The sequence below is a fragment of the Cryptomeria japonica genome, chromosome 7 (genome assembly GCF_030272615.1).
Source record: "Cryptomeria japonica chromosome 7, Sugi_1.0, whole genome shotgun sequence".
NCBI lineage: Eukaryota > Viridiplantae > Streptophyta > Pinopsida > Cupressales > Cupressaceae > Cryptomeria > Cryptomeria japonica.
This window is the reverse complement of record NC_081411.1, coordinates 250,457,016-250,484,911: the sequence shown is the minus strand read 5'-3', so window position 1 is coordinate 250,484,911 and position 27,896 is coordinate 250,457,016. Positions and strand designations below refer to the sequence as shown.

Sequence of the window (27,896 nt, the reverse complement as noted above, 5' to 3'; positions counted from 1 at the left end):
TTACTTTCAGTTTCCTAGGCACTTTCACATTGCTTTGGATATACTTGTTGACTTAGATTTTGTTGTCACTCTCGGTGCATGTTTTGAATTTGCAAGGTAATTTCTTCTTTTGGTTAGATTCTTTTTTGTTTTGTAGTCCATTTTTCTATACTCTGGTTATTTCTCGGTTTAGTGTACTTCCAAGGTTGCTACTTTGTGTCTTTTGTTGTAGGTTAAAAGGGTTTTAGTTTGCTTTTTTCTATTTGCAGCTATTTAGTCATTTGAGTTTATTACTTTGTTTTAATCTTTTCGTGCCTGGTTATCTACACCAATGGAGACTCTTTTATTGGGCTTGTTTATGAGGTTGTTGGCGTTAATGGTTTTACATTGCCAGGTACTTGTTTATGTTGTTATTAAATTTTTCAAAATTTGTAATGCACTATTTGATACAATCCTTATTTTTGCATATGCTTTGCTTGCAGGATTCTTACTTTTGTTGTGTTATTTAAATCTTTGTGAACATGATTACTTTAAGTCTGCATTGTCTCTGGTCACTTTCTCAGGTATTTAGATTTTGACCATTCTGTTACTAATGAAATTCTACCTTACATTATATTTTTTCCCGTTTGCTGGTTGGATCCATCAAATGTAATTTCTTTCGCTGTTGTCAAGAATGTTTGCCTATGCCCATCTCCATGCATGTGGTCTGTTTCTCAAACAATGTTGTCTATAATGATTTTGTCCCCAAGTCTGTGCATGACTGTCAACGTTCTTTATGTGTGCAAATATTAAGAAATTGTTAGAGTACCAATATATGTATATGTGTGTGTGTGTGTGTTTGTGTGCATATATATATATATATATTTCTCGATGCAAGACTACACTGTAGTGTGAATGCAACACAAACTATAGATATATATATATATATATATATTTAGAACACATTTAAGTACTGTTATATGTATATGTCCATACACATATGTACATATATATACATACATGTATGTGTAGGCATCTATGTGTGTATATCAATATGCACATGTATGCATATATATATATATATATATATATATATATAGAGAGAGAGAGAGAGAGAGAGAGAGAGAGAGAGAGAGAGAGAGATATGGACATGTGCATATGTATATGTACATAGAGTACTGTATGTTGTAGTCTGAGAATATTTACAGTGTAAAACACATGATCTACATATATATACCATTTTATCAATTTATCTTACTGATTAAAACCCTTCATGTGCACAGAGCAATAAATACTCACAGCTAAAACAAAACCTAAGACTAAATGAAAAATTACAGATCAAAATACTTACAATAAAACAACCTTGAAAGCAGAGGAAAGGGGAAAATAAGAAAACAATACAAAAAATGCACTACAAAACAAACAAGAGTTTAAATTAAACCCAAGCTTACCTTTCAAATTCAAACCATTCATGGCGTCAAGCTCACAAACAAACCGTAGCAGCCAAATGAAACAGGTTGCTGGTTAGATCCCTAAAATCTAATTTCATTTGCTCTTGTCAAGAATGTTTTCCTATGGTCATCTCCATGCATGTGCTCTATTTCTCAAACAACGCTACCTTTAATGATTTTGTTCCCAAGGTTGTGCATGATTGTCGACATTCTTTATGTGTGCAGAGATTAAGAATTTGTTAGAGTATCAATATATATATATATATATATATATATATATATATATATATATATATATATATATGTATATATATGTATGCATAAATACGTGTACGTATATATATACATCTGTATATATGCTTTTATTCATTCTCAATTTTTGTGGTTCCATTGTAAAGTTTGTAAAAAAACATAAAAAAATTGTATATATATGTGCATACGCATATGTACATATATACATACATGCATGTATAGGCATCTATACATGTATATCAATACACACATGTCCGCATATATATATGCATATATGTACATATAGACATGTGTGTATGTATATGTACATAGTGTACTCTATGTTGTAGTCTAAAATTAGTCACATCCACAAATAGTTAAATAACATAAACAAAGTAGCAACCCTGCAAGCACATGGAACAAGAAAAAAAAAGTCTATAAATGAAAATGCAATACAAAATAAAAATTTATATAAAAAAAATAGAACCTTGCCTTGCAACTTTAAACCATTAACCGTGTCAAGCTCACAAGGAAGGCCAATAAAACATTCATAATGAGAACCAAACCCAACAATCTATGCAAACATTTCAAGAGCGAAAATTGCAGAGCGAAATATTGGCAACAACAACAAAACAAATTCCATTTTAAGGTTTCAAACACCCATAAAGAACGTCAACATTCGTGCATAGCCTCGAGGATAAAATCATTAAAGACAGTATGACTTGTGAAACAGAGAATAAGACAGTCACAAATTACATTTTAAGGTTGCAACTAGCCATAGAGAACGCCAACTTTCATGCACAACCTTTAGATGAAATCATTAAAGATAGCATTTCTTTGCCAACAGAGCCCACGTATGGAGATGACCACAAGACAACATTGAATCATGAAATATTTGGACAGGGTAACACAAATCAGATAACTGACTTTGTGCACATGAAGGCTTTTAATCTCCAAGTTAAGTAACCACTCACAAATGTTCGATATTTAGAAAATTAATATATTGTAACTGATATTTATAGTTATGGTTTTCTTATAATTGTAAAATTGCATACTTACGTTGCACATTGAAAGCATTCATGTTCATACTTAAATATATATGCATGTATACATATAGATGACAATTTACACAACTTAATGTGTTGCCATTATTATTACAAGTTTTTAGAGTTAGTTAATAGTAAATTCATTATGGTTGACAAAAAAAAATGTGATCTACTTAAAGATTTTCTCTATTATTCTTGTATATTCACTTTTTGTAGTGATGCATTTCCACTTTGTCATTAAAACAGAAAACATCGACACTAACACTATCAAATTTCAACAATGGATACAAGTTTGAAAGCAACAAAGGACATCAGCACTGTAATTGAAAGCATGTTCCAAGAAAGCAACAAGCTAAAGAGTAACCTCAGAAAGATAATTGCCCACTACGAACATAAATCCTCTACATCTTCTAGTGCTATAGCAACCATAGATCATATTGAAATAGCACCTTTCCCAATACCAACTACTGAACAGTTAGTTGATCCAATGGTTATTTTCACATTGGGAGACAAAATATTTAAATGGAGTGATAACGAGCTTGGATGGGTTGCTTGGGTTGATTCTATGTTGTTCTGATTATTCAATCTTTGGAACGTTACATTCTTTTTTTGGTTAACATTCGAAATAGATAGAGGCATCCCGTATTTTAAAAGATCTTTGATTAGATAAAGTCATATTTTGTTAATATACTCTCAAATATATAAATCATTATATCATATTCAATGTTTTCCATGCTTATGAGCATATGACCAATTATCGCTTTCAATGCATGTTTCAATCACATTATGATCAATTCCTTACCATATGGAATAAATAAAAAAACTGTAACAATGTTAGTCTATGGTCACTTAATTTTACACTGCTTGTGCATATATACCTTTGATGAGCTTGCATCATGTTGTGATTGCATTCTGATATAAGAACTACAATTCATCATGCTTATAATTTACTTTTAATTCTCAAAAGGTATATATGCACAATGACATCTTGAGCAGCTACCTCTGAACCCATAGAGCACTCCACTATTGATAATTTGGTAAGCTATATTATGAAAACTTTTCAATATAGAAAGCTTTTATGCTCTTCTTTTGAACAGTTCATTGGTCTTTTCCATTCCATCCTTTTCATTATCGCATGCATACTTTTTGGATGGCATATTACAAAACTATATACATACTGTATACATAACATAGCTTGATTACATCGTTTACTAAGACATGCTTTACATTAACAAGTAAGGAAATATATGAGCTTGTTGCCGTTAAAATTAAATCCTCTATACTCATATTATTTTTTGTAGGCAAAAAACCAAGAGTATGTCCCTACCCCTTTTGCAATTCAATCTATCAATGCTGGGGAAGACCTTCCTTCAGCATTGCTGCAAGTCTTGTCATTTCAAAAAATGCAGAACAACAAAGATGATACTGAGAGACATAAATTAGTCTTATTTGATGGCACATACATGCAGTTGGCAATCTTGCCTTCTAAATATGCTACTCTCATACTTTCAGACATTCTAAAAATAGGGACAATAGTCCAGTTATCGAGCTATACATGCCGATACATATGGAACACAAGGTAGGAAATCAACTATGATTATTAAATACAATACGTTTCATCTTTTTTAAATTTTGTTTATGTATAATGAGCAGTAATTTAAGAAGAAGTATTTTGTTTCCATAGGACTATTGTAATACTTAGTCTGGAAGTCAAACAAATTGATTGCCCGTTCTTTGGTAACCTAGAATATCTATTCAAAGAACAACAACCAGAAATTATGTCCGATGATAGACCATCAATATCTAAACACTCTCTTCAGTTTGCAACTGAATTGCCATCCCCACAAACAAGAACTTCTCCAAATATACGCCCTATCAAAACTTTGAATCCATGCCAAAATAAATGGACTATCAAAGGGAGAGTCACTCATAAACGACCTATTAAGGCATATAGCACAGCGACCAAAAATGGCCATGTCTTTAGCTTTGACATTGTCGATTGTGATGGTTCTGAAATTAGAATTACATGTTTTGATGAGATAGCTAAGTTACACTCTAACCGCGGGGACATAGGTTCACATTATATTATTTCAAAAGTATCTATTAAGGAGGCAAATGCAAGGTACAACAAACTAAACAACCATCTAGAAATCACGTTGTCTGATACATCCATACTAAAATGCTGCACCAACGAGGAACAACCAGATCAACAAACTCCTCCTTTCACACCCATTAGTGAATTGTTTCATCTAACAAATAACACGCTGGTTGACATAATTGGTCTCGTTCTATAGAGATATCGTTCCTATACACAGGAAAGATGGCAGTCAAATACAAAAACGTGTGGTGAAAATTAATGATCTCTTTGGTTCAATAATTGACGTCAACTTATGGGGTCCAATTGCAGAATAAAAGGGCCTGGAATTGAAAAATATGTTGACCAATGATAGTATGCTTATCCTTGCTTTACGTAATGCTCATGTTGGCTATTTCAATGGGAAGCTTATATACATAACAACTGCAACAACATTACATATCAACCCAAATTTTCCAGAAGCAGAGCTTCTAACATTAAGAGGAAAGGACCCTTTGCTTGCTGTACCTTTTGTTGCACAAACTATCCACATAGATGGCAGATATACTAGAATGACAATTTCTTCAATCCGTGAGGGGATGAGCATCAGACCAGAAACAATTCGAAAAACATTGCTAGCTGTTCTGCGCTTTGTGAATGTCAATGACAAAAAATTCTATTATGCAGCTTGCCCACTAATAGTGAATGGAAGGCCTTGCAAGAAAAAGTGTGCACAGCACGCTGATGACTCTTGGTTCTGCTCTAGATGTCAAATGGCTATGCAAGACTGCAATTATAGTTACCTCTTGCCTCTAAAGTTGCAAGATGCCACAGGTACTCTATGGGCCACTGCATTTGACGAGGGTAGCATTCACTTGCTACACAAAACTGCAAAACAACTCTATGCACTCCAAAACGATGGAACAACAACAGAAACACCTTCCCCAGTGATCAAGATCGCACTGTCATGTTACTATTCATTCACACTACTGGTTTCTACTGAGACATATAATTCAGAAATGAAGATGAAAGTCACAGTCAATAAAGTTGCTCCTGTTGACTTCAAAGCTGAGTGCCATGCATTACTTGCAAAAATTGCCTGCCTAAGTACAAAGAGTTAAAATTATAACGCATCTTTTCTAATTATTAAACTTTCCAGTTTACAATACAATTATACTATTACCTAATTTTCATATTTAGTACTTTTACATATACAAACAGGCACGTTTTACAAAGACAAGGGTGCTTCTATAAATATCTATATGGACATTTCTCACATCTACCAATTATCTGTTTGAAAGCTTTTCCACTTGACATTAGTTATTTTCAGTCATAGTCTTTACTTTTATATGTGTTGATAGTATGTTGTTTGCTAATAATCTAGACATATATGCACGTATATTGTTCTTTTTCTGGTCTTATACCTATCTGTTTAACAATAAAATTTATAACTATATATAAGTATTCATAGTTATAGTATTTTTGATATATACATGTACTTATATATGTGCATATGTTCATATACAAAACCTTGAATTTTTAAATAATGTGTATATGTATACATACATCTGTATGTATCGGAATTTACTATAGTTGTGCATACCTATATTACAATCATGCTTTTAAAATCTATATGGACATTTCTTACATCTACCAATTATCTGTTCGAAAGGTTTTCCTCTTGACATTAGTTATTTTCCGTCATAGTCTTCAATTTTAAATGTGTTGACAGTATGTTGTTTGCACATAAACTAGACATATATGGACATATATTGCTGTTTTTCTGGTCTTATACCTATCTGTTTAACAATACAATACATAACTATATATAAGTATTCATAGTTATAGTATTTTTGATATATACATGTACTTATATATGTGCATATGTTCATATACAAAACCTTGAATTTTTGAATTATATGTATATGTACATGTGTATATGTATACATACATCTGTATGTAGCAGAATTTACTATAGTTTTGCATACCTATATTACAATCATGCTTTTAAAATCATGAAACATCAAAAAATACTATATCTATACATAGCTATATGACAATGCTACCTTTTGTAAAACCAACTTGCTAGCAGCAACATATTTATGCAGTTCAGCACTAGACAGTCAATTTATGGCTTTCCACAACCCATATATTTCAAGTAAAGTTGTACATATAAGTTGAGCCAACGAGAGAAACAAAACAACAGAACAGATAATTACACATACAAATAATCACAACAAAAGCAGTTTACATACAGAACAAATCCTCTGAATCAACATAAGCATACATAAAGCAATTTTCAATTCTTATACATTCTTCATACATGCTTCAAAGTTAACTACATTCAATTATGAAAATTTTGACATACCTCTGCTTTCTTTAAAATATTAGATATCTATCCAGCCTTGCCCTCAAGAAATTGATGCTATCAAATTAAGGAGAAGCGAGACCAATAGAACTTATTATGCAAAGAACATAGCTGATATCTCCAAGAAATGAAAACTGAAGCATCATGCACTTCATAGACCTTCCAATAACTTAGGATAGTTATTAGAAATAGAAGACACCGATCTTGAGCAAATTATTCTCTTTCAAACATTTTCTACTGCTCTTGAACTTGGTATGAAGGCTACTTCATTTCAAAATACATTGTCTAATTTCCGGAAAAAAGATTGATATGTTGGAGGTCAAACAACCATGTTATGTTTGCAAAGAAATGTATGTGGGCATGACTGTTAAAAAAATCAATCATGTATTTGTGTGCATGAGATGTTAAGGTGAAAAAGGCCTCCACCGCTTCTCATTATCAAACAATATGGACCCAAGTGAGCAACCTTCTATTTTAAAGTCTCTCTCTCTCAGGTAGAAGAAATGCTCATATCAAGAATTGCCCCTGTTTTACAAGTAACACATGCAAGGGGAGGCCAATACAAATATTCTGGCCATACAATAAACTTCCCACAAGGTATTTCTGATATTGCAATAACATTGCCTCAACATATTAACCAATTAGAAATTCTAATTGTCCGTAGAACAAATTCCCAAGGTTTAACTTATGACTATTATGTGAATAGATTTCACGTCATGATTGCATTGGCTTACAAAATCAAACATGATCAATACTACAACGATGTAGTCATTGATCTAGATGCAGTGCTTCTATTGCTAGAGCAAACCACTGACATTACAGAGCTACTGCATTCAGTACATTCCTCGCAAGAAGATGTTGTTGAAGATGCCTCTATTGAACTAGCTATTGACATTGAAGAACAAATGAGGGAGAATAGTTCCTCATTTGTCCCACAACTACCATCATCAATACTAGAACTTTTGATGCAATCAAAAACATCCTCCACCAAGATAAAACCATCGACAACGTTATTCCTTGGCCAAAAATTAGTGCATCACCTATCAATGAGTACAATACTGAGGGCCTCCTTTCCATGGCATTCCCAATTCTTTTCCCTAGTGGAATAGCTTTACCACCACAACAAAGAGCAAACCAAGTGCATTTACATGAATATTGTTTACACTTGATCAAATACTATGATCAAAGATTTGGGCAACATGTTCGCTTTAGATATTATATCTATAATCTCATGATGAGACATCAATCCCAACAATCAGCTTCTGTCTTCATAAAGACTAATTTGCAAGATAATCTTCCCTACAATCTATATGGCCTAAAGGAATACTTGCAAAACACGCCGTCAAGTGAATTACCAAACCATATCATGCAATATGTAGCCTCATTGTGTGGTACATGGGCTTTTTGGAGCAAGTCCCGACGTGACCTTACATCAATGATAGAACAGTTAGGTGCTCCTACGATGTTCTTCACCTTAAGCTCAACTGACACAAAATGGCCAGACTTGCACAAGTTATTACCAGAGTCAAAGTCATCTACTACACCTAACAACAAAAGACAATTTACTAAAATTTTAATCAATAATCCTCACATTACAACTTTATACTTACACTTAAGATTTCAAATCTTTCGTGATGAAGTCATTGTGAAAGAACTAAAAAGTATTGACCACTGGTACAGATATGAATGGCAGCACCGAGGCTTTGCACATATACATGGATTTCTTTGGTTGCCACAAGCACCAAATGTTGATAACCATAACTAGTCAGATCATGCAAATGTCCAATCAGTAAAACGGTTCTTTGACCAGTACATCACAACATGGAATCCACATTGTGAAGAGGCTCACTTGAACAGGCAATATATGCCTATAATTTCAGATCCATGCCTTGCAGATACAAAGATCATATCCAAATCAGATCCTTGTACTGATTACACTGAGTTACTCAATGCTATTCAATGGCATACAAAGTGTTCAGAGTATACTTGCTTGAGGAAAAAGAACTCAATCCTTCAATACTGATACAAAGCTCCTTGGGCTGAACAACCTGAATCCTCACTAATATTAGACCACAAAAATAACCCATCATACAAACTAGCAAGGAATGATAGCCACCTAAATGTACACAACCCTACAATGCTTGCCAGATGGAGAGAAAATGTTGACTGTCAGCCTGTCTGCTCCAAGAAAGTAGGTCTACAATATATTTCAAAGTACACATCAAAAACTGAACAAAAGTCAGAAATTTATATTGATATCTTGAAACGTATAGTTGAATCAACGAATTCAGATGATACAATCCTTTTGGCATACCAAAGGCCACTCATGGAAATAGTTGCGGATAGGGACATTAGCACACAAGAAAATTGTCACATGGTACTTAAACTCCCATTGATATCTTGTACACGCCAATTTGTAACACTGAATGTCGGTAAAAGAATCTTCCAACGCATAGCTAATTGTGATGAAGAATATCAAACCTCAATCTCTTATATCTCAAACTACATGAAACGACCATTAGAATTAGCAAACCTGACTCTGCTTCATTCAACCCAGCTATATACATTCTCTGAGCACCGTAAATCATGTAAATGGATGAAAAGAAAGGTAGCTACAATTGTAAATGTCTACCCACAACACAAATCATTACCTTTAGAAGAGGACAATATTTTTGAAAGTTTCTGTTGGAGTGAATTGCTTCTTTACAAACCATTTCAAATTATTCCTCTGCATATAGGCACCTCACCTGAAGAAATTATCATGAATTGGAAAGCGCTTCAAAGTACAGATTACATCTGATGGCATGTGAATGGTTTTCAAGAACACATTACCACAGAAAATGGTGAAGACCTACAACTAGAAGATATTCATCAATCAACTCAAGAAGGGCTCTATGAATGGGAGTTTTTGTCACAAATGGGAGCATCAAACAACTTCAACGTTGCAGCTCTTCAACTGCTTGACAAACGTGATTTTGATCTACAGTTTGATTGGATTGCTTCTATACCTGATGAACCACTGCATTCAAAAGCATTTAACTTTATTCTCATAGAGAAAAGCCAAGCACCCCACAATCTTGCGAACCCACATTTTAATGCACCTGCTAACTATGAGCTTGCACAAAACCAAATGATTGCACTTGATATTATCAAATCTCATGCTGACCACAACCTGCATTCTTCACCATTGCGATTAATCATTCAAGGCACTGCAGGAACTGGAAAATCATTTCTTATTGACTACATACGTAGACAGTTAAATTCAAGTACAAAACATGCACGATGCCCCTTGTTTGTACTAGCATCAACAAGTATCTTCGCATATAATATCCAAGCAACCACAATCCATGCTGCCCTCCGTATACCCATTCACGAATATAAAACCTTAACAGACCATTCCATATTAATGTTCCAAGAGCAATGCAAACACTTACATTACATTTTAATAGATGAAATGAGCTTTGATGGCCCTCAATTACTCATTAAGATTGATAAAAGATTGCGAGAAGATTTCCCCACTAGACAACATGAATCATTTGTAGGTATCTCAATCATTTTGGCTGGTGATCTTGCACAACTTCCACTAATTATGGATAGGCCATTATATGCATCTCACTCAATGGCACAAGCTCTATGGCACACATTCAATACTATTGTCACCTTGGATATTCCATTTCGTCAACAAGGCACAAGTTCTTCACACATAAGATTCTATGAAACATTGCTTAATATCCGCAGCTCAACACCATTGCAAATAGATTGGGAATCCCTCTAGTTGCAATCAACCCATGCTTTGTCACTTGATGAAAATAATCACTTCAACCAATAGAAACATTTGTTTGCAACTAATGCAGCTTCGAGTGCACACAACATTAAAATGTTAACACAATTGCACTCACTGATTGCACGTGCAACAACAATCATTGCACATCAAAGAGATAAGCAGGCACACCAAGAAGAACAACTAGCATTTGAAGTTGTTCTTTCTATAGACAAGGAAATTATGCTTATTGCAAATCTATGGATAGAAGTTGGCCTTTTGAATGGTGCTTTGGGATAGATCAAACAAATTGTCTACACTGTAGGTTCGAAACCACCTGATTTGCCAAAATATGTTGTTGTTCTCTTCAAGCATTATATTGGACCTTCATGGGATCCACACAATGCAAAACATGTCTCGATTCCACCAATTACTAGAGGAAACAAAACACAAATTCCACTAGCAATGGCATGGGGCATTACAATTCACAAATCACAGGGGTTGACACTAGACTTAGCCACAGTTGACATCGGCAAAACAGAGAAACAAGGCCTAACATTCACAACCCTTTCAAGAGTAAAAGCAATTGAACATCTACGTATACAACCAAACTTTAGCTACCAAAGGTACTCTCGATTGAAAGGTGCAACATCAATAGTACTTTGAAAGATAGAGGAAGCTCGGTTGCAGGAGCTTTCACATAGCACAAAACAAGCATACCTATAGAACAAACATAATCAGGTATGCAAATCTAATCTTTATCGTGTTTTCATCTATTGTATATCTTCTTTTCACTGTATCACAACAAAACAATATTTCTACTTCTTAGGATCCACAACACAATGAATGACTGTAGAAGTAAAGATGCCTTTTCCAAGGCCCAAGTCTTAAAGAAAAAATGCACACACGTAGCACCTACTCCCTGTTCACAAATTTCGTTGCTTTCATGTACTATTACAAGATTCTCTCTACCATATTAGTTGTTCAATACATTTCACATTGACTAATGCTGTACTTCAACAGGTTTTACACACATAATGATTTGTCATGCCATTTACTCACAGCACCACTATTTACAATTGGTTAGTATTATGGAATGTACCAATACAACATTCTCTCTACCATTTTCGGTAATTTAAAGGTATGTAACAATCTTCAAATTTCTTGTCCTCTACTTTCACGCTTGTTACTTTGTTCATGTTCTCTAACTCTTCACCAATCGCAAAACTATATTTCTAGTTTCCAAGATCTACAATACAATGAATGACTACAGAACTGTAGAACCCTTTTGCATGCTGCAACTCTCCAACAAAAATGGTACAAACGTAACAACTACACCCTATTCAACAATATCATTACTTTCACATACTATTACAATATTCTCTCTTCCATATCACTTGTTCCATACATTTTATATTAACCATTGATGTACTAATACAAGATTCTTCACAACCATTATTCTTTAACAGGTGTTAACACGTATAATAGTTTGTCATGCTATTCCCTCATTGCAACACTATTTGCAATTGGTAAGCTTTATACTATGTACTAATACAACTTCTCTCTACCATTTCACTTGTTCAATACATTTAATTTTAACTAATAATGTACAGATACATGATTCTTCTTTAACTGCACCTCTTCAATTTCACATGTTTTACACTTTATGAATATCAACTTTCAAAAAAAACAACCAATACATCAACTTCAATAATTTGAAAGGTATGTAACACTCTTCAAATATTCTGTCCTTTGCTTTCAGGTTTCTTTCTTTGTTCATGTTCTCTATCTGTTCATAGTTTTCACCCCTTCCAGTTTCCAACAGACCTGTTCAATTTGACACATTTATTTGTTATTTTAAGGTTTGCTCCATTTGCAGGATTGTAACTTTGGTCATGGTACTTTGACAGGTATTTAGGTTTTGACCATTCTACTATTAATTAAATTCTGCATTAACTTATAACTGTTTTGTGGTCTGTTTCCCAAGACATGCTGCCTTTAATGATGTCTTTAATTACATAGATCGGTGAATTTTGTTATCGTTGTGACTCTTTTCCTAGTTACTTGCCTTCGTTGTAAACTTACCACCGCTAATAGTTTAAAGTTGCAAGGTAACGTTCCGTTTTAATTAAAAACATTTTTGTTACGTATTACCTTTTCTCTATAAACTGATTATTTACTCCTGTCATGTACTTGCAACATTCCTGCTTTCTTTCTGTTATTTAACTGTTTGTGGGAGTCGCAACTTGCACTTTGCAAGCAATTTTCAAGGCTATTCCATCTACTCCAAGCAGTGAAAGGTTTCACTTTGCAAGGTAGATTCTTCTACTATTTGTTTTCAATCTGTAAAGTACCTGTATGCTTTTTCAAGGTTTTAAATCAGTAGCTATTGTTCAATTCAACATTAATTCCCTTCTCTCTCTACTAGCCACTCCCACTTTCAGGTTCTCTTTACTGCAAAAACTGCCTCACAACAAACAACTACTCACATGCATCATACAGGAAATTCCAATTCTGCAATTACACATTCATTTGGTATTATATTACTAAAAAATACTTTCTTTCAAATTTGCAAGGATTTCAAAGTTTTTAACTTCACCAATTTTCTATATTATCCAAAACTAACATATATAAATGAAAAACTAATGCAGGTCTTTCATCATATACATCACATGCATTTCAACAAAAGGCTATATAACATGTTGCTCCTACCAGCATGAGGGATGGAGGGTGGATAACAACAAGACTCTGGGTTCAACAAAAAAATTTGGTTGGGAACAATATAGCCTACAAAAAAAATGTATAACTATATTCATAACATATTCTTCAAGTACATCATGCTGCATACAATATCATGGGGGATGGTGGGTGGTAATTTTAAAATTTGAGAGCAACCATTGGTTGGGATATGTATGCAAACAATTAACTCTTTCACTTTAATAAAAATTTCTTATTCAGTTATATAATAGAATATACTTCTCAAAACTACAATAAATGGCTCAATATCACAAATTTTAATACGCGTGACTCTACAACATAAATACAAAGTGAAAAATAAGTAATGTTTCTGTATAACTCTACTAAAGAATTCTGCCCTTAACTAAACTTTATCGCTCACACATTCTCCTTAACCAACACACCTATCGGCCTCCTGTTCCAGGAACTTCCCCTGCAACTGCTAGTTACTTATATCTCATCTTTCAAAGAACTTTAAGACCATCTTTTTACACTCATATCAAAGTCAATATTTTGATTTGTTGATATGTTTTTAAAGTGAGAACTAAGTTATAAGAGGACCAACTCTAATACGTTATTTTCATAAAACAATAATTTTATTTTATAACAACACTATGGGGCTACACAGTTTGAAGGAGATATTCCAAATTGTAAATGTAGTTAGCTAACGATAAAAAAAAATGTTTTATAAGGACAATTTGGTCAAATTATAAAAGGTTCTATATTCATTGATCTCCATATTTTAAAACTAAAAAGAAATGTCATATTAACTTATTCTTGTACTTTTAACTCTATCTTTGTTCTACATGTGAGGGTGACTCCAAAGACTCAAATGCAACATTAAATGGATAAATTATAATAAGATTGTATTGGAGATTAGAGGCACCCAAATTTTGGATGATTGTTATCATATTGAGATATATTCTCACTTAAAGAAGGTGATTAGTATAAAAATTATATGATTTGATTTTATGCTGACGGTATGAAGAATTCATATTTTGTGAAGTTTATTCTTTAACGATAAGAAAGGATCTTGTGTAAACTTAATTTAGATAGTTGTTATAGTTTGGGATTCTTTGGGTATTCAAAATTATACCCTTACGAGGATAATGAGATATCCTTGTGGGTTATTATGGATGTAGGTCAACATGGATTTTTATTCAATAATTTGGCCAAAATATGATTTTGGGGTATAGAGAGGTAGTAATCCAAGAAATTGTGAATTCAACTCAAGAGCTACACCTTTATGAGGGATATGAGATAACTTAATGGATTTCTAAAAGGTTTAGGAACTTTTTTTTTCAAAAGAGAAGATTTTAGATAATATGTACTTGTATTTTTTCTTAGCATGTTTTGTTGTGTACGATATCTAAATTTTAAGGATGTCGAAATATCAAGGTTAAGTAATCTTAGTGACTTTGTGGTTTATTAATAAAATATTATCAAAATATTTATTTCCCTATAGGTAAGTTGTGTTAGTTGGAGATGTCATGAGAATGTAATGCTTTATAAGAATTTTCACAACGTATTATTGTTAGAACATAATGTTACTAGGGATCACATCCTTATAACATTTATATATAATGTTCTAATATAAGGTTATAAAACCTTATATATTATATGCTTTATAAGCATATCCCATTTGAAATAAATATAATCTAATAATTATTAGATTATTAATTATTTATGAGAGGGGGTTATTGAAAAGGTGTGACTAGTGAAGCCACCCTTCCTCCCATATTTATGGAGGTTCTCTCTCATTTGAGAGTTGTATAAAAATTTGGAGCTTTATGGTGATTGTATCACTATGCACAAGAGGTATTATTAGCCATGTGTAAGTATTGGAGGAGTATTGCCAGGTTCATGTCTATTTTATGATAGACTATATTTGTAAGTGTTTTAATTAAATGATGCTTTATGGGGTTTTTTACCTGAAAGGGTTTTCCCCCTGTATATCTTGTATAATGTGTACATTTATGCATGTATGTTTCTCATTTCATTTACTTTATGATTTTCTTTATAATGATTAGTATCCTAAGATCCTAATTTCTAACATGGTATCAAAGCCTATTAGGCTATACTAATCATTTTGACAGGTTATACTAGAAGATGTGTTGAACTTAAAGGGAAACTGCTCAATGCTCTTGAAAAATACCATTTGTGCAATATATTTGGTGATATCCTTTGAATATGTTACCATTTTTTTGCTCTAAAGTATTTGATTGTGATTTAGAATTGTTTGATTTTCAGGCGATAAAAACAGATAATATGCCCATATCAATAGATCATTGTCCCAATTTAAATATATTGTAGAACATCTATATGCCTTATCCTTAAAATGACCTTTTTTTTCATGTATAATTAGTTTTTTTTTTTATATATAAAATAAATATAATCTTGTGATCATCAAAAGACTTGTTACAAAACAACTTATATAAAAACATTCACAAGACTTAATTAAAAATATATAAAAATATTTATTATAAATATATAAGTAATAATATGATTATTATCTTTCAATGATTACATATTTTATTTCATCACAATATCAAACTCTATTCACTATGGTTCTTTTTTTTTGGTATGGCTATGCCTTGTGACTTAATGTTTTTTACCATTGTCTCTAGATTTAATTGTTGTCTACCATTAGAAGATCCCAATACCCACACTTCAAAAAAAACATCCTATGTTGTCTTATAAAAGTCGAAGAGCTTAATTGTAAACATAAGGTAAACTATCTTAAAGTCATGACCTTTCCTCATTTGCTTCCATTAGTTTTATCTTTAGCTATAAATGAGTGGAATATCAACCATTTTGACTCCAATGTTATGCTCATGGAATGTATCTTTAGTCAAACGTAAAATATCCTCTCTGATAGAGAGCTTGTACTTTACTTAGAGCTTGGAACATACCTAGATTCAATATCTTTTTGGATTCCATGATACACAATTTCTCAATGTTAAAGAACACACCCTTCTGAATGGTCCACACTACAAATGGAATAACAACGACGACATTGTGAACTGAGACACAAAGCGGATATCTTCCACCATTTCTCAGACCCAACTATTATCTCATCGATATTATGAACCATTTATAACCTTTTTTCTTCTCACTCATATGATCACAATATTCATCTCATTTATTAGTTCCAAGTCTATATGTTCACCAGATATGGGAAGAAAAATGACTAATTTCTTTTTCAAGAACTTAACCATTTAGATCGTCACTAGCCTGAGACCTCTTAATACAACCATTTGCATTCTTTACTATGAGATCGCATTCTTATGTTTTCTATCAAACTCAAGAAACCAAAGTAAATGTTGTTTAAATTGATATACCTAATAGATATGATTTTATCTATTATGAGGTCTTGATTGATTTCAGATCTTCTCATCTCTTGGATTGTATTCATCACTACCAAGGCTATGGAAACGATATGCTTGTCTATACATTAACTTGGTGAATTCAATATAATTTACAAAGAGTATCTCTAAGGACCTATAATGCCCATGAAATGGTTTGTATGGGTTACCTGCAAATACTATGGGCTCATTGTTTCTCTGCCTTAGTCGATGCTCCTCCATCATCTCGGCATATATCATTTAAACTAGTGGTTCTGAAACCACATAGATAGGTGAATTAGAAAATAAAACCAATATCATACTTAGTTGAACACGTGATCAAAGTTCGCTGCCAAAAAACGTGAGAGAGATGCCTATCAATACTAGTGAGGAATTCACATACTTCCACACGTTCTTCATACTTCTTTTGTTTGAGTGGTATTTTTTTCATGTCAAGTGGGACTCTCTTGACCATAGAATAATTGATAAAAGAATGTGGATCATTCCTCTGGTTTCTTAATCCTCCATCCTTTGTCAATGCAAACACATTTTTATCGGATCACTTATAATACTATCTATATATTAAAAATGGACCTACAAAAGAGTTGGCAAAAATTCATTGGTAGGGTGTGTCATTTTGAACATTCTAACCACATAATTGAATTCCTAATATTATGAAAATCCAAGAGAGTGTTCATATAGAAACTTTTGGTGACTTGGGTAAGGTTCCAATCCCACACTAAATTTGCTTCTCTCAATCTCCACCATGTTATACTACAATGTTAAGATTTTATGTGTCACATTATACCTTAAATGTCAAATATATTTTAGTTGTACACTTCACATATATGTAAATAATCTTATCATTAAAAGTTTTCAATGTAAGAAAATTGCATTGTCTATGATTAATGTAAGATTAATTTTTTTTGTCATCAAACACATTCTTTTGAGTAAATGTTTACAATATTATTCAAAGGGGTGATGTGTGATACATTCCTTAAGAATTTTATAAGAGGTGGTGTAGACTTGTACTTTCCTAGACCATCCATTTTAAGTGTTGATACATCACAACTTCCTTATTAAAGACGTCTTATAATATTTTTTTATGAAATGTACAAGCTAGTTAATATGCATAAGTAAATTCAAATTGATAAATTTCTCACTAGCATCCTTTTTGGAGATAAAAGAGATTTGTTATTCTATTTTGTATTTGATCCATTTTTTAATCATAATATAATAAATAAAACACACTATATTGATCATTATAATGGGTGGTTATCGCCTTTATAAACTGCCTAGGGAGCAAACCTAGAAAGTAAAGCTCACTCGTTGCCTAATTTTTTTGGGGATCTTTACTATATGTAGTATCATGACTTTTCTGTATTTCAAACAAAAAAACCTAATTATTCATGTTATTCTCATGAAATTATATTTTAATCTCCTTGCTACAAATTATTGGACTATATTTTACATTTATATGGAATATTATATGATATTTGGCAAATAACAAACACATAATATTATGTTCTTTCTTTGCACCAAAAATCAAATTTAATTGACTAGTATGTTACTAACTATATTGTTTCTTTTATGGTGAGGTTATTCCTTGAAAATATATGGTGAAAGTTTTATTAAATGGATGGTGCAATACTTTAATAAGAAGATTATCTTCTATCAGTCTTTGAATCAAATGGGAAAAATATTAGTGTAGCTCCTGAAGAATCAATATGACCTTGAAGATTTATGGAAGAGTTCCATTTGGATACATGTAAAAGTACCATCTTACTTGAAGTTATTTTACTCTATCCAAATAATATCATTTCTAAAGTTCAAGTTGAACTTCAAAGATTATGGGCACATCACTCAAGTGAAATTATTCTGTAACAAAGGCACCTTGAAGATTATGGGAACATCACTCAAGTGAAATTATTTCATAATAAAGACACCTTGAAGATCATGGGCACCTCACTCAAGTGAAATCATTCTATAAGAAAGACACTTTGAAGATCATGGGCACATGCTATAAGTTGGAACTTTAGCCATCACTTTGAACTCCTCTGTGTAGTGATTGGTTTTAGGTGATACCATTAAGGGGGAGTGTACATGACACCACCTAGTGGCTAAATCTTAGATTTAAGACCTAATAGGAAAAAGAACTTTAGGCATTATATGCTTCAAATTCAAATAATTCTTCGCCTTAGGTGATTCCATTGAGGGGGAGTGTGCATGTCAATGACACCACCTAGTGGCTAAATCCTAGATTTTAAATCCTACGGGTAGGCATATGTCCTAATAGGTATGAAATATGACCTATATAGAAATTAGTAAGTCCTTTAAGCCTTCAGATAGGCACATGTAAGCCCTTTTTTTGTTTTGATTACTGTAGGTAGGCATTAGTAAGTCCTATAGGCACATTTGTGCTGAAGTCCTACATGCATTTGCAAATTCTTCTCCTAGTAAATCTTCCACTGGTAAAAGCATTGTATTAAGTCCTACAGGCACTATGTAATGAACTTGGGGAGAGACTAATTTGAGGAGACCGTGGTTCCAATATAGTTTTTAAAGACCTCATAGCATCATTTTTAAAACACCGGAAATATAAATTATGACAAGATGACTTTCATGTAGTCTAGAATGCATGATCTTCATGTTGGCATATATTTGTGTCCTTGTTTATCACTATCAAAGAAGTCCTACATTACTGGGGTAATTGATTCTTTTATTTTATGGAAATGGACATGTGATCCCCTATTAACATTAAGGGGGAGTGTTAGAACATAATGTTATTATCGATCACATCCTTATAACATTTATATATTCTAATATAAGGTTATAAAACCTTATATATTATTTGCTTTATAAGCATATCCCATTTGAAATAATTATAATCTAATAATTATTAGATTATTAATTATTTATGAGTGGGGGTTATTGGAAAGGCGTGACTAGTGAAGCCACCCTTCCTCCTATATTTATGGAGGTTCTCTCTCATTTGAGAGTTGTATAAAAATTTGGAGCTTTATGGTGAGTTGTATCACTATGCACAAGAGGTACTATTGGCCATGTGGAAGTATTGGAGGAGTATCCCCAGGTTCATGTCTATTTTATGATAGACTATATTTGTAAGTGTTTTAATTAAATGATGCTTTATGGGGTTTTTTACTTGAAACGGTTTTCCCCATGAATATCTTGTGTATTGTGTACATTTATGCATGTATGTTTCTCATTTCATTTACTTTATGATTTTGTTTATAACGATTATTATCCTGAGATCCTAATTTCTAACAATTATAAAACATTACTTGAACTCAATAATATTATTATCATATTTTCAGTATTGCCTCTATTATGGGTTAGATTACTAAAGAATACACGTTTTCTTTAATTTTTTAATATTGTTAATCTCATTAACTCCGTTTTGTAGGGATTTGTAGACAAATAAGATTTTTTGGTTTAAATCTCTTATATCGTTCGATTTATTGCAAACATATATACGTGAGTTTAATCTCCTAAATTTTAGGAACCACTCCCTATGGATATTAGTTGTTCTAACAATTCACATACCTATAAACTCTTAAATAAATAATATTTATATATTATCCTAAAATATTCTAACAAACTAAAGTGTTGTGAATTGTAACCCTTCAAAATTTCACACTCCTTTTTGGGTCCTTACCTTAGTGTGTCACTTCATACCTATTTCCAGCAATACTTTTTGCCCCTTTAGTGTCAAACTGTAGTCATATATTTATGATATATCATATGATCCGATCCACTACTTTGAGGAATGATCAAATTAAGGCCAAATTTAAACTTTTCGGTGTCCCAAATCCTACCAATTATTATTTCATCTTGATATTTAAATAAGACACTTTGAGGTAAGCCTAATTTATGTAATACCTTCTGTAATAGTGTAATTTGGAACTAGGGTTTCACCAAGTAGGGTAAGACCACAATTTAGCAAAATTATTCAGTCCATTAAAAGGAGGATCAACTCAATAGATCCAACCTCAATTCTATTAAGAAGAGGGCTGAATGTAGATTGAGGTTCTATTTTCACTTTTACTTGAGTTGAACTTGTATTTGAACTATGTTTTGAATTGCAAGTAGTAAATCTATAACAAACAATGAGAAATTAAAATGAAATGATGAAAATGGATTGTTGTAAAAATAAAAAAAGGTTGTAAACAAAGATTTGAGAAAGAGAAGAGGATTAGAGCATGTATCTGAAAGTTTGGGAGAAATTATTGGGACAAGGGCGGCGGGCGCCCTGGTCTTGAGGTGTCTCCAGAATTTCTGCAAAAGGCAATTCACTTTGTCTCAATCTCCTTTGTCCTTTTCCACTTGCACGACTCCCGAATCTACCACCTACAATAGGTGATGCAATGCTCTTATGATAAGTCATTCACGTGTTGATGTAATAACATGATAAAACACACAAAATCTATCATGAAATCATAATTGAAATATAATTTGAAGATGCCTTGATGTAGCTTGTTTCTCCTTGAATCAGATCTACTCTTGAATTGATGGTAGTGTTTGCATAAAATTGTAGTTTTAGAAAAATGAATTGAGAGAGATGCCTTATATAGGGATATAATAATTGAAATCAACTTTAGGCTGAGTTAGAATTGATATATTTTCACACAAAGAAAGATTTAAAAATTATAATTCCACGAAAACAGGATCCTAAAATTCGTGGAGGAAAAAGTCAGGACCAGGTTGAATCACCATTTTGTGAATGACTTTTTTGAATTTTTTAGGGATGCAAGGTACCATGATTAAAAATTCAAATCCATCTTGGTGCGTCAATCCAAGGTTTTTATATATGCGAAATTGAGCCTTCAAGGTCAAAAAAGGACTTTATTATGGCTTAATGATTAATTGATTAAAAACGATAAAATAAAAGGGGCCACACATAGGGTTAAGGGCCCAATTTTATAATTTGTGGAAGGATGAGAGAGGATTTTAGATGTAATTAAATTACTTTGTTTAACTCTTAAAGGAACTTTTAAAATGGAAAATACAAGACACTAAGGTGGGTGGTAATCCAAGCATGAAATTGTGCAACCCTAATTAAGGATACAGAATTTATGACGCTACATTAGCCTCCATTTTATCAGAGTATGATCTTATGGTCAGACTCTTGGTAAAATTTAAAGATGAGAGATGGAGCATTTGAGACCAAGACAAGCTAGGGATAGGATAATACTGATGGATGATCAAGCCCCCAAGAGTAGGATCCTATCAATCCATGCAAGCAACCTTCAAGTATACTCAAGAGTATACAACGTTAGTAATAAATAAAAAAATTCAAGTCACCTAGTTGATGAGATGTCGATAATAAAAATGTGTCAACCACTAATATCATTGCTAAAATGTTATTGCAAAAGCACAAGTTGACTTATAGAAAGAACAAGGATGTACACCAATTGAAAGCATAAGAAACCATGATCGAACACTAGAAAATGCATGTTATGCTATGGGCTCATGAGAGAGGACGAAGGGACATGAATTCCACAAGATAGAATGCTGCATCAAGCTAGGTGATCCATGTTGGGGAGGAGATTCAAAATAGTTTAGATGTATTTTTCTAGTTCCACTCATCCTACTACATATGTTGATGTCTGGTTTCAGGTATGAAGCATTCGTGTAAGAATTATTTTGTCTAGTTTCAAGAATGAACACCCCGTATAAGACAAATGATGCATAAAATGGGGGTGAAACATGTGGATGCAACAATCCCACATTGATAAATGTAATGAGGGTTAAGCATGAGGATTTAATAATCCCATAAATGATGGATAAAATAGGGATGAAACATGAGTATGCAACAATCCCATAATGATAATCGATAGTCAAGAATGAAACCAAGAGGTTGCATATATACCCCACCCCCTATGTTGATGTCTTAAGGTAGATAGAAGCAACAAAACCCATCTTTAACACCAAGAAGATACCCACTAATTGATAATGCATGCATTTGAAGCTAGGGAGAAAGAGTCCCAAATAGGCTTCATTTCTTTAAGCAAGGAAACGGTAATTGGAAAGAGATATCTAGAAACAAATTTAAAGGGATCCTTTTGAGGGATGCATTATTAATGAAGAAGAAAGAGATATTTGCATAAGGGTGATCGTAGGGATCTGTGTTCGACTTCAGGCTAACAGTACTTGTTCCAATCAGACTGATTTGGTGGCCATGTAGCGCTCGCGTGGCAACGCTATATAAACCCAAAAATCTGCCCAAGCCCCTGATTTTGCATTGAGTGGCTTGGAGTTAAGTGGGAGGGTAAGAAGAACTGCAATGATCCGGTCGAAAGTGTTTCAGTGGTAAGTCCATTTTAATTTTTTTTTTTAATGGATTTATTGTATCATCTTAATTTATGTTTTAAAAAAAAATAGTTTTTGATAGAAAATTAGTTTTTTGATAGAAAATTAGTTTTTTGATAGCAAATTAGTTTTTTGTATTTATTGTATCATACTAGTTTAGAAAATTAGAAAATAAATACATACATACATACATACAAATACATACACAAACATACACATACATACACATACATACACATACATACATACCTACATGCATACATACACACACATACATACATACACAAATACATACATACCTACCTACATACATACATACACACACATACACACACATACATACATACCTACCTACCTACCTACATACATACATACATACATACATACATACATACATACATACATACATACATACATACATACATACACATAAAATAATTATATGTACACCTTAGGACATACACATACACATACATAAAAATACATACACATACATACATACATACATAAACATACATACATAAGATATACCTAATAGATATGATTTTATCTATTATGAGGTCTTGATTGATTTCAGAGCTTCTCATCTCTTGGATTGTATTCATCACTACCAAGGCTATGGAAACAATATGCTTGTCCATACATTAACTTGGTGAATTCAAAAGAATTTACAAAGAGTATCTCTAAGGACCTATAATGCCCATGAAATGGTTTGTATGGGTTACCTGCAAATACTATGGGCTCATTGTTTCTCTGCCTTAGTTGATGCTCCTCCATCATCTTGGCATATATCATATAAACCAACGCTCCTCCATAATATATCATTTAAACTAGTGGTTCTGAAACCACATAGATAGTCGAATTAGAAAATAAAACCAATATCATACTTAGTTAAACACATGATCAAAGCTCCATGCCAAAAAACGTGAGAGAGATACCTATCAATACTAGTGAGGAATTCACGTACTTCCACATGTTCTTCATAACTTCTTTTATTTGAGTGGTATTTTCTTCATGTCAAGTGTGACTCTCTTGACCATGGAGTAATTGATAAAAGCATGTGGATCATTCCTCTGGTTTCTTGTCACGTTTTATTGAAAAGACTATCTTCATCCATTTCCATCAAATTTTCCATACCAGATATTTTTTTTGGACTTGAGGCTGTACCAATTTCATCTCGTACCTGAGTAGATGTTTCTTGAACATCATCATGTTGATCTTGAACATCAATGGATTGTTGTTGACTATGTTTTGTATGACCTTTCATCTTATCGTCCCTTTTACGATCATACAACCTTGATTTTGTCCTCTTATGCCCCATTGCAAAAAATATTCATATCTTCAAAATTTTGTGCTTTGAACCTAAGAACACAAACATGCAAATGTACCATATAAAAGAAAAAAACATATTTGCGCACACCTTTCAAGTTATTTTAAATTCTAGAAGTTATCTATATACATATATATATACTTAGCAGAACAATGTTAGAGTTAAATATATAAATAGACTTCATTTCTAAATTATGATAGTTAAAAAAGTTATATAGTTACTTTTCCTTGTTCTTAATAAACAAAATATAATTAATGAAATGTATTTAATTTTGAATTCTTCAAATTTATACATTGAATAAATGAAACATGTGTAAATTTCATCCATTTAGATCATTTTACTTGAACTCGACTTTTTAAAATTTAGAAAATAAAAAAATAATGTTCAAGAAATAAAAAAATAAAGTGTAATATAATATACTTGAAAATAAATGATTGAATCCACAATTAATGATTAATAAAATAAAGTTTAATTAAATCTAAAAAATCTAAATATTTTAAAAAATCAAATATTTGTATATTTGAACATAATTGAAAAAATAATTTAAAATAACATAATTGAAAATAAATGATTAAAGTGCAATTAATGAATAATAAAATAAAGTTTAAATAAATCTAAAAAATATTTAATTTCCCAAAAAACATCTAATATTCTAAATTAAGCATGATTGAAAAAAATAATTTAATATAACATACTTGGAAAGGGTAGATGCATTCGAAACAAAAAATTAGAATCTTCGCCCCTTTATAATCTTCCTCCTTGCTCCAAAATGCCACTTTATATGAGAAAAAAATGATTTTATTCAGAAATCACTTTTATTATTTTCACACTTGATTGAAATTGATTTTTTATTGGAAAAAAACATTATTTTATATGGGGTTGAAGGGACCAGTCGCGTCGGCCTAGATAATTGTGGGGGTTTACAAGAGTTCCCTTGTGAATTAGAAAAACTTACCTCATTACAACCATTGCACATATCCTGTTGTTCCAATCTTATTGGTCTCACTAATACATTGGGAAACTCATTCTATTTAACTTCTTTACAACTAGAGGGATGTATGACTTTGACATGTCTTCCCTATAGCCTTGGAGGATTGATGTCTGTGTGAAATTCCTGTACATATTTTGATGGGTGTTCAAGTTTCAGAAAACTGCCAGAAGAAATTTGCAGACATGCAAAGATGAAAAGTATTTCATTATACAATTATTCTAGTGCAAAGATGCTTCCCACTAGGTTTGGGGAGCTCACGTATTGATACATTCATGGAATGGGTACCTAAAATGGGTAGCCAATCTAGGTAGCCTTAAAATATTCGAACACCTCAATTACTATTGAAGAAACACATTCTAATCTAAGCAATGGTGACAATAGACTAAACATCTTAGAGAATTTGAATCAATACAAATCTTATGCATTACATAGTTTACATGACAATAAAGCTTCATAGATTTTCTATCATGGTGTTCTCTCTTTTCAGTCACAAAGAACATGACAAAATTCTAATCATATACAGACATATCCTCACGATAACACATACGAAAAAATAAAAATCTAGCCCTGATTAATGCTAGAGATGATGACTCAACACCAAGGCCTACGTAGGCAATAAATAGTAACAACACAACAAAGCTATTTGCTAGAAAGTAGTGTGTAGTGAACAACTAACTGCTAGCACCAAACAAAAGCAACTCTAGAGCAACTCTGACCAAGAATCAACACGCAAAGACCTTAATTTTCACCATCCAACACCAAATAAATCTTAAGAATAATCTCAACCAGAGATCACCAAACCAAAAGCAAAACTTTCCACACATTCTCTTCTTCAAAACTTCCTTATATCTTTTCATTTTCCTATTTTTCTGGATACACATTCCTTTTTCTTTCTATCACATTTGATGCCCCTAATAAATTCTGTCCGCTTCCTTACTTTCCATCCCACCACTTTCTCCTCATTGAATTCCTCAATCCTTCTTTATATAGAATGGAGGAATCATATTCTGGGATGTCATCATTAGGCTCAACCATCAACTTTTTTTCTCTTAACCATCATCACTAACCAGTAGGATCTTACCACCACCAATAAATATTCCAACTTGCCACTACTCTATGCCAAGAAAATCTTCCAATAGCCACCATCAATTAATTCTTATTATGTCTATAACATTTTAAGGGTTTTATCCACCATAACCAGCAGTAATAACTTCACACCATTTTTTCCTACTTGTGTTTAGATTTAAATTAGTCGCAAGCCAGCTATGCTCTTTCATCACATAGTTTACAATATTTAGGTTTAGATGGATCCATAACCTAATGGGAGCTATGTAATGACATTAATTATGTATTTGAGTAAAATATCACACTGCCATTGCAAGATCTTGTCAAGCCTAAGTCTGGGTTTTGGGACACTTTGTACTCTAGAAAGGACTCATCAGGACTAGATAAACTAGAGGTATATTGCCTTGGAGCATTTAAAAAGTTTACTGTTGTATGAGTGCCATAGTTTATGCAAACTTCCAGATAGTTTTGGTAAGCTTAGTTTCTTGGAAATGATAATCCTATCAAATGCTCTAATTTAGTTAAACTTTTTAATGACTTCAATTATCCAGGTCAGACCTTTCAAAATGTTAGAGTTTGGGTGGAAAAATAGATGGCTAGTGCAGAGACTATCAGGAGCTTGTGGTGAGAGTTTGGATGGTAACAAACTTCTCTCAAGTATTAACTTGAAAATTTCATTGGTGAAGAATTACGTCAACTTTTTTAATTATCTAGATACCCAACCTCTACGCTCTCAACTACAAAACCACCTACTTATAGCTTAGATATGCCCTAGGCCCCAATTTTCACTTAATGTCAATATACCCCATATCTGTTATTCATGGTGGACATATTAGGAGCTCTTCAAAAATTTATTAAATCGATCCATCTCATGATCCAATTTGTTACGTCGCTCAAATTTTGTCCTTACATGAGAAAAAGGTCTTGTGCAGTGTTCCACAGGGACACATCCTTGAGTTTTCGAGATAGGGATGTTTCTTGGATAGGGAGACACATCCAAAATGTCTCTCAGGCAGAGAAGAGATGTTTCTTCCATCCAAGAGCGCAAGAGAGACGTCTCTCTCAGAAGAGATGGTTGGACATCTCTTGGATGCCTAGACGTCCCTCAACGAGGAAAGAAACACCCAAGTGTCTCTCGAGGTGATAATAAAATAAAGATCTTAAAAAATAATAAAACATAACAATGCCTTGGCAAACATAACCCTAAAATGG

At 32.6% G+C, this 27,896-nt stretch overlaps 1 protein-coding gene across 1 annotated transcript; it reads left to right on the top strand.

Moving 5' to 3' along the window:
• The first annotated feature begins 5,137 nt into the window (after window positions 1–5,137).
• Window positions 5,138–5,881, top strand: LOC131054488 (replication protein A 70 kDa DNA-binding subunit A-like). Its single transcript, XM_057989017.2, has one exon. The coding sequence runs from the start codon at window positions 5,138–5,140 to the stop codon at window positions 5,879–5,881; it is 744 nt and encodes a 247-aa protein (XP_057845000.2).
• Window positions 5,882–27,896: the final 22,015 nt, after the last annotated feature.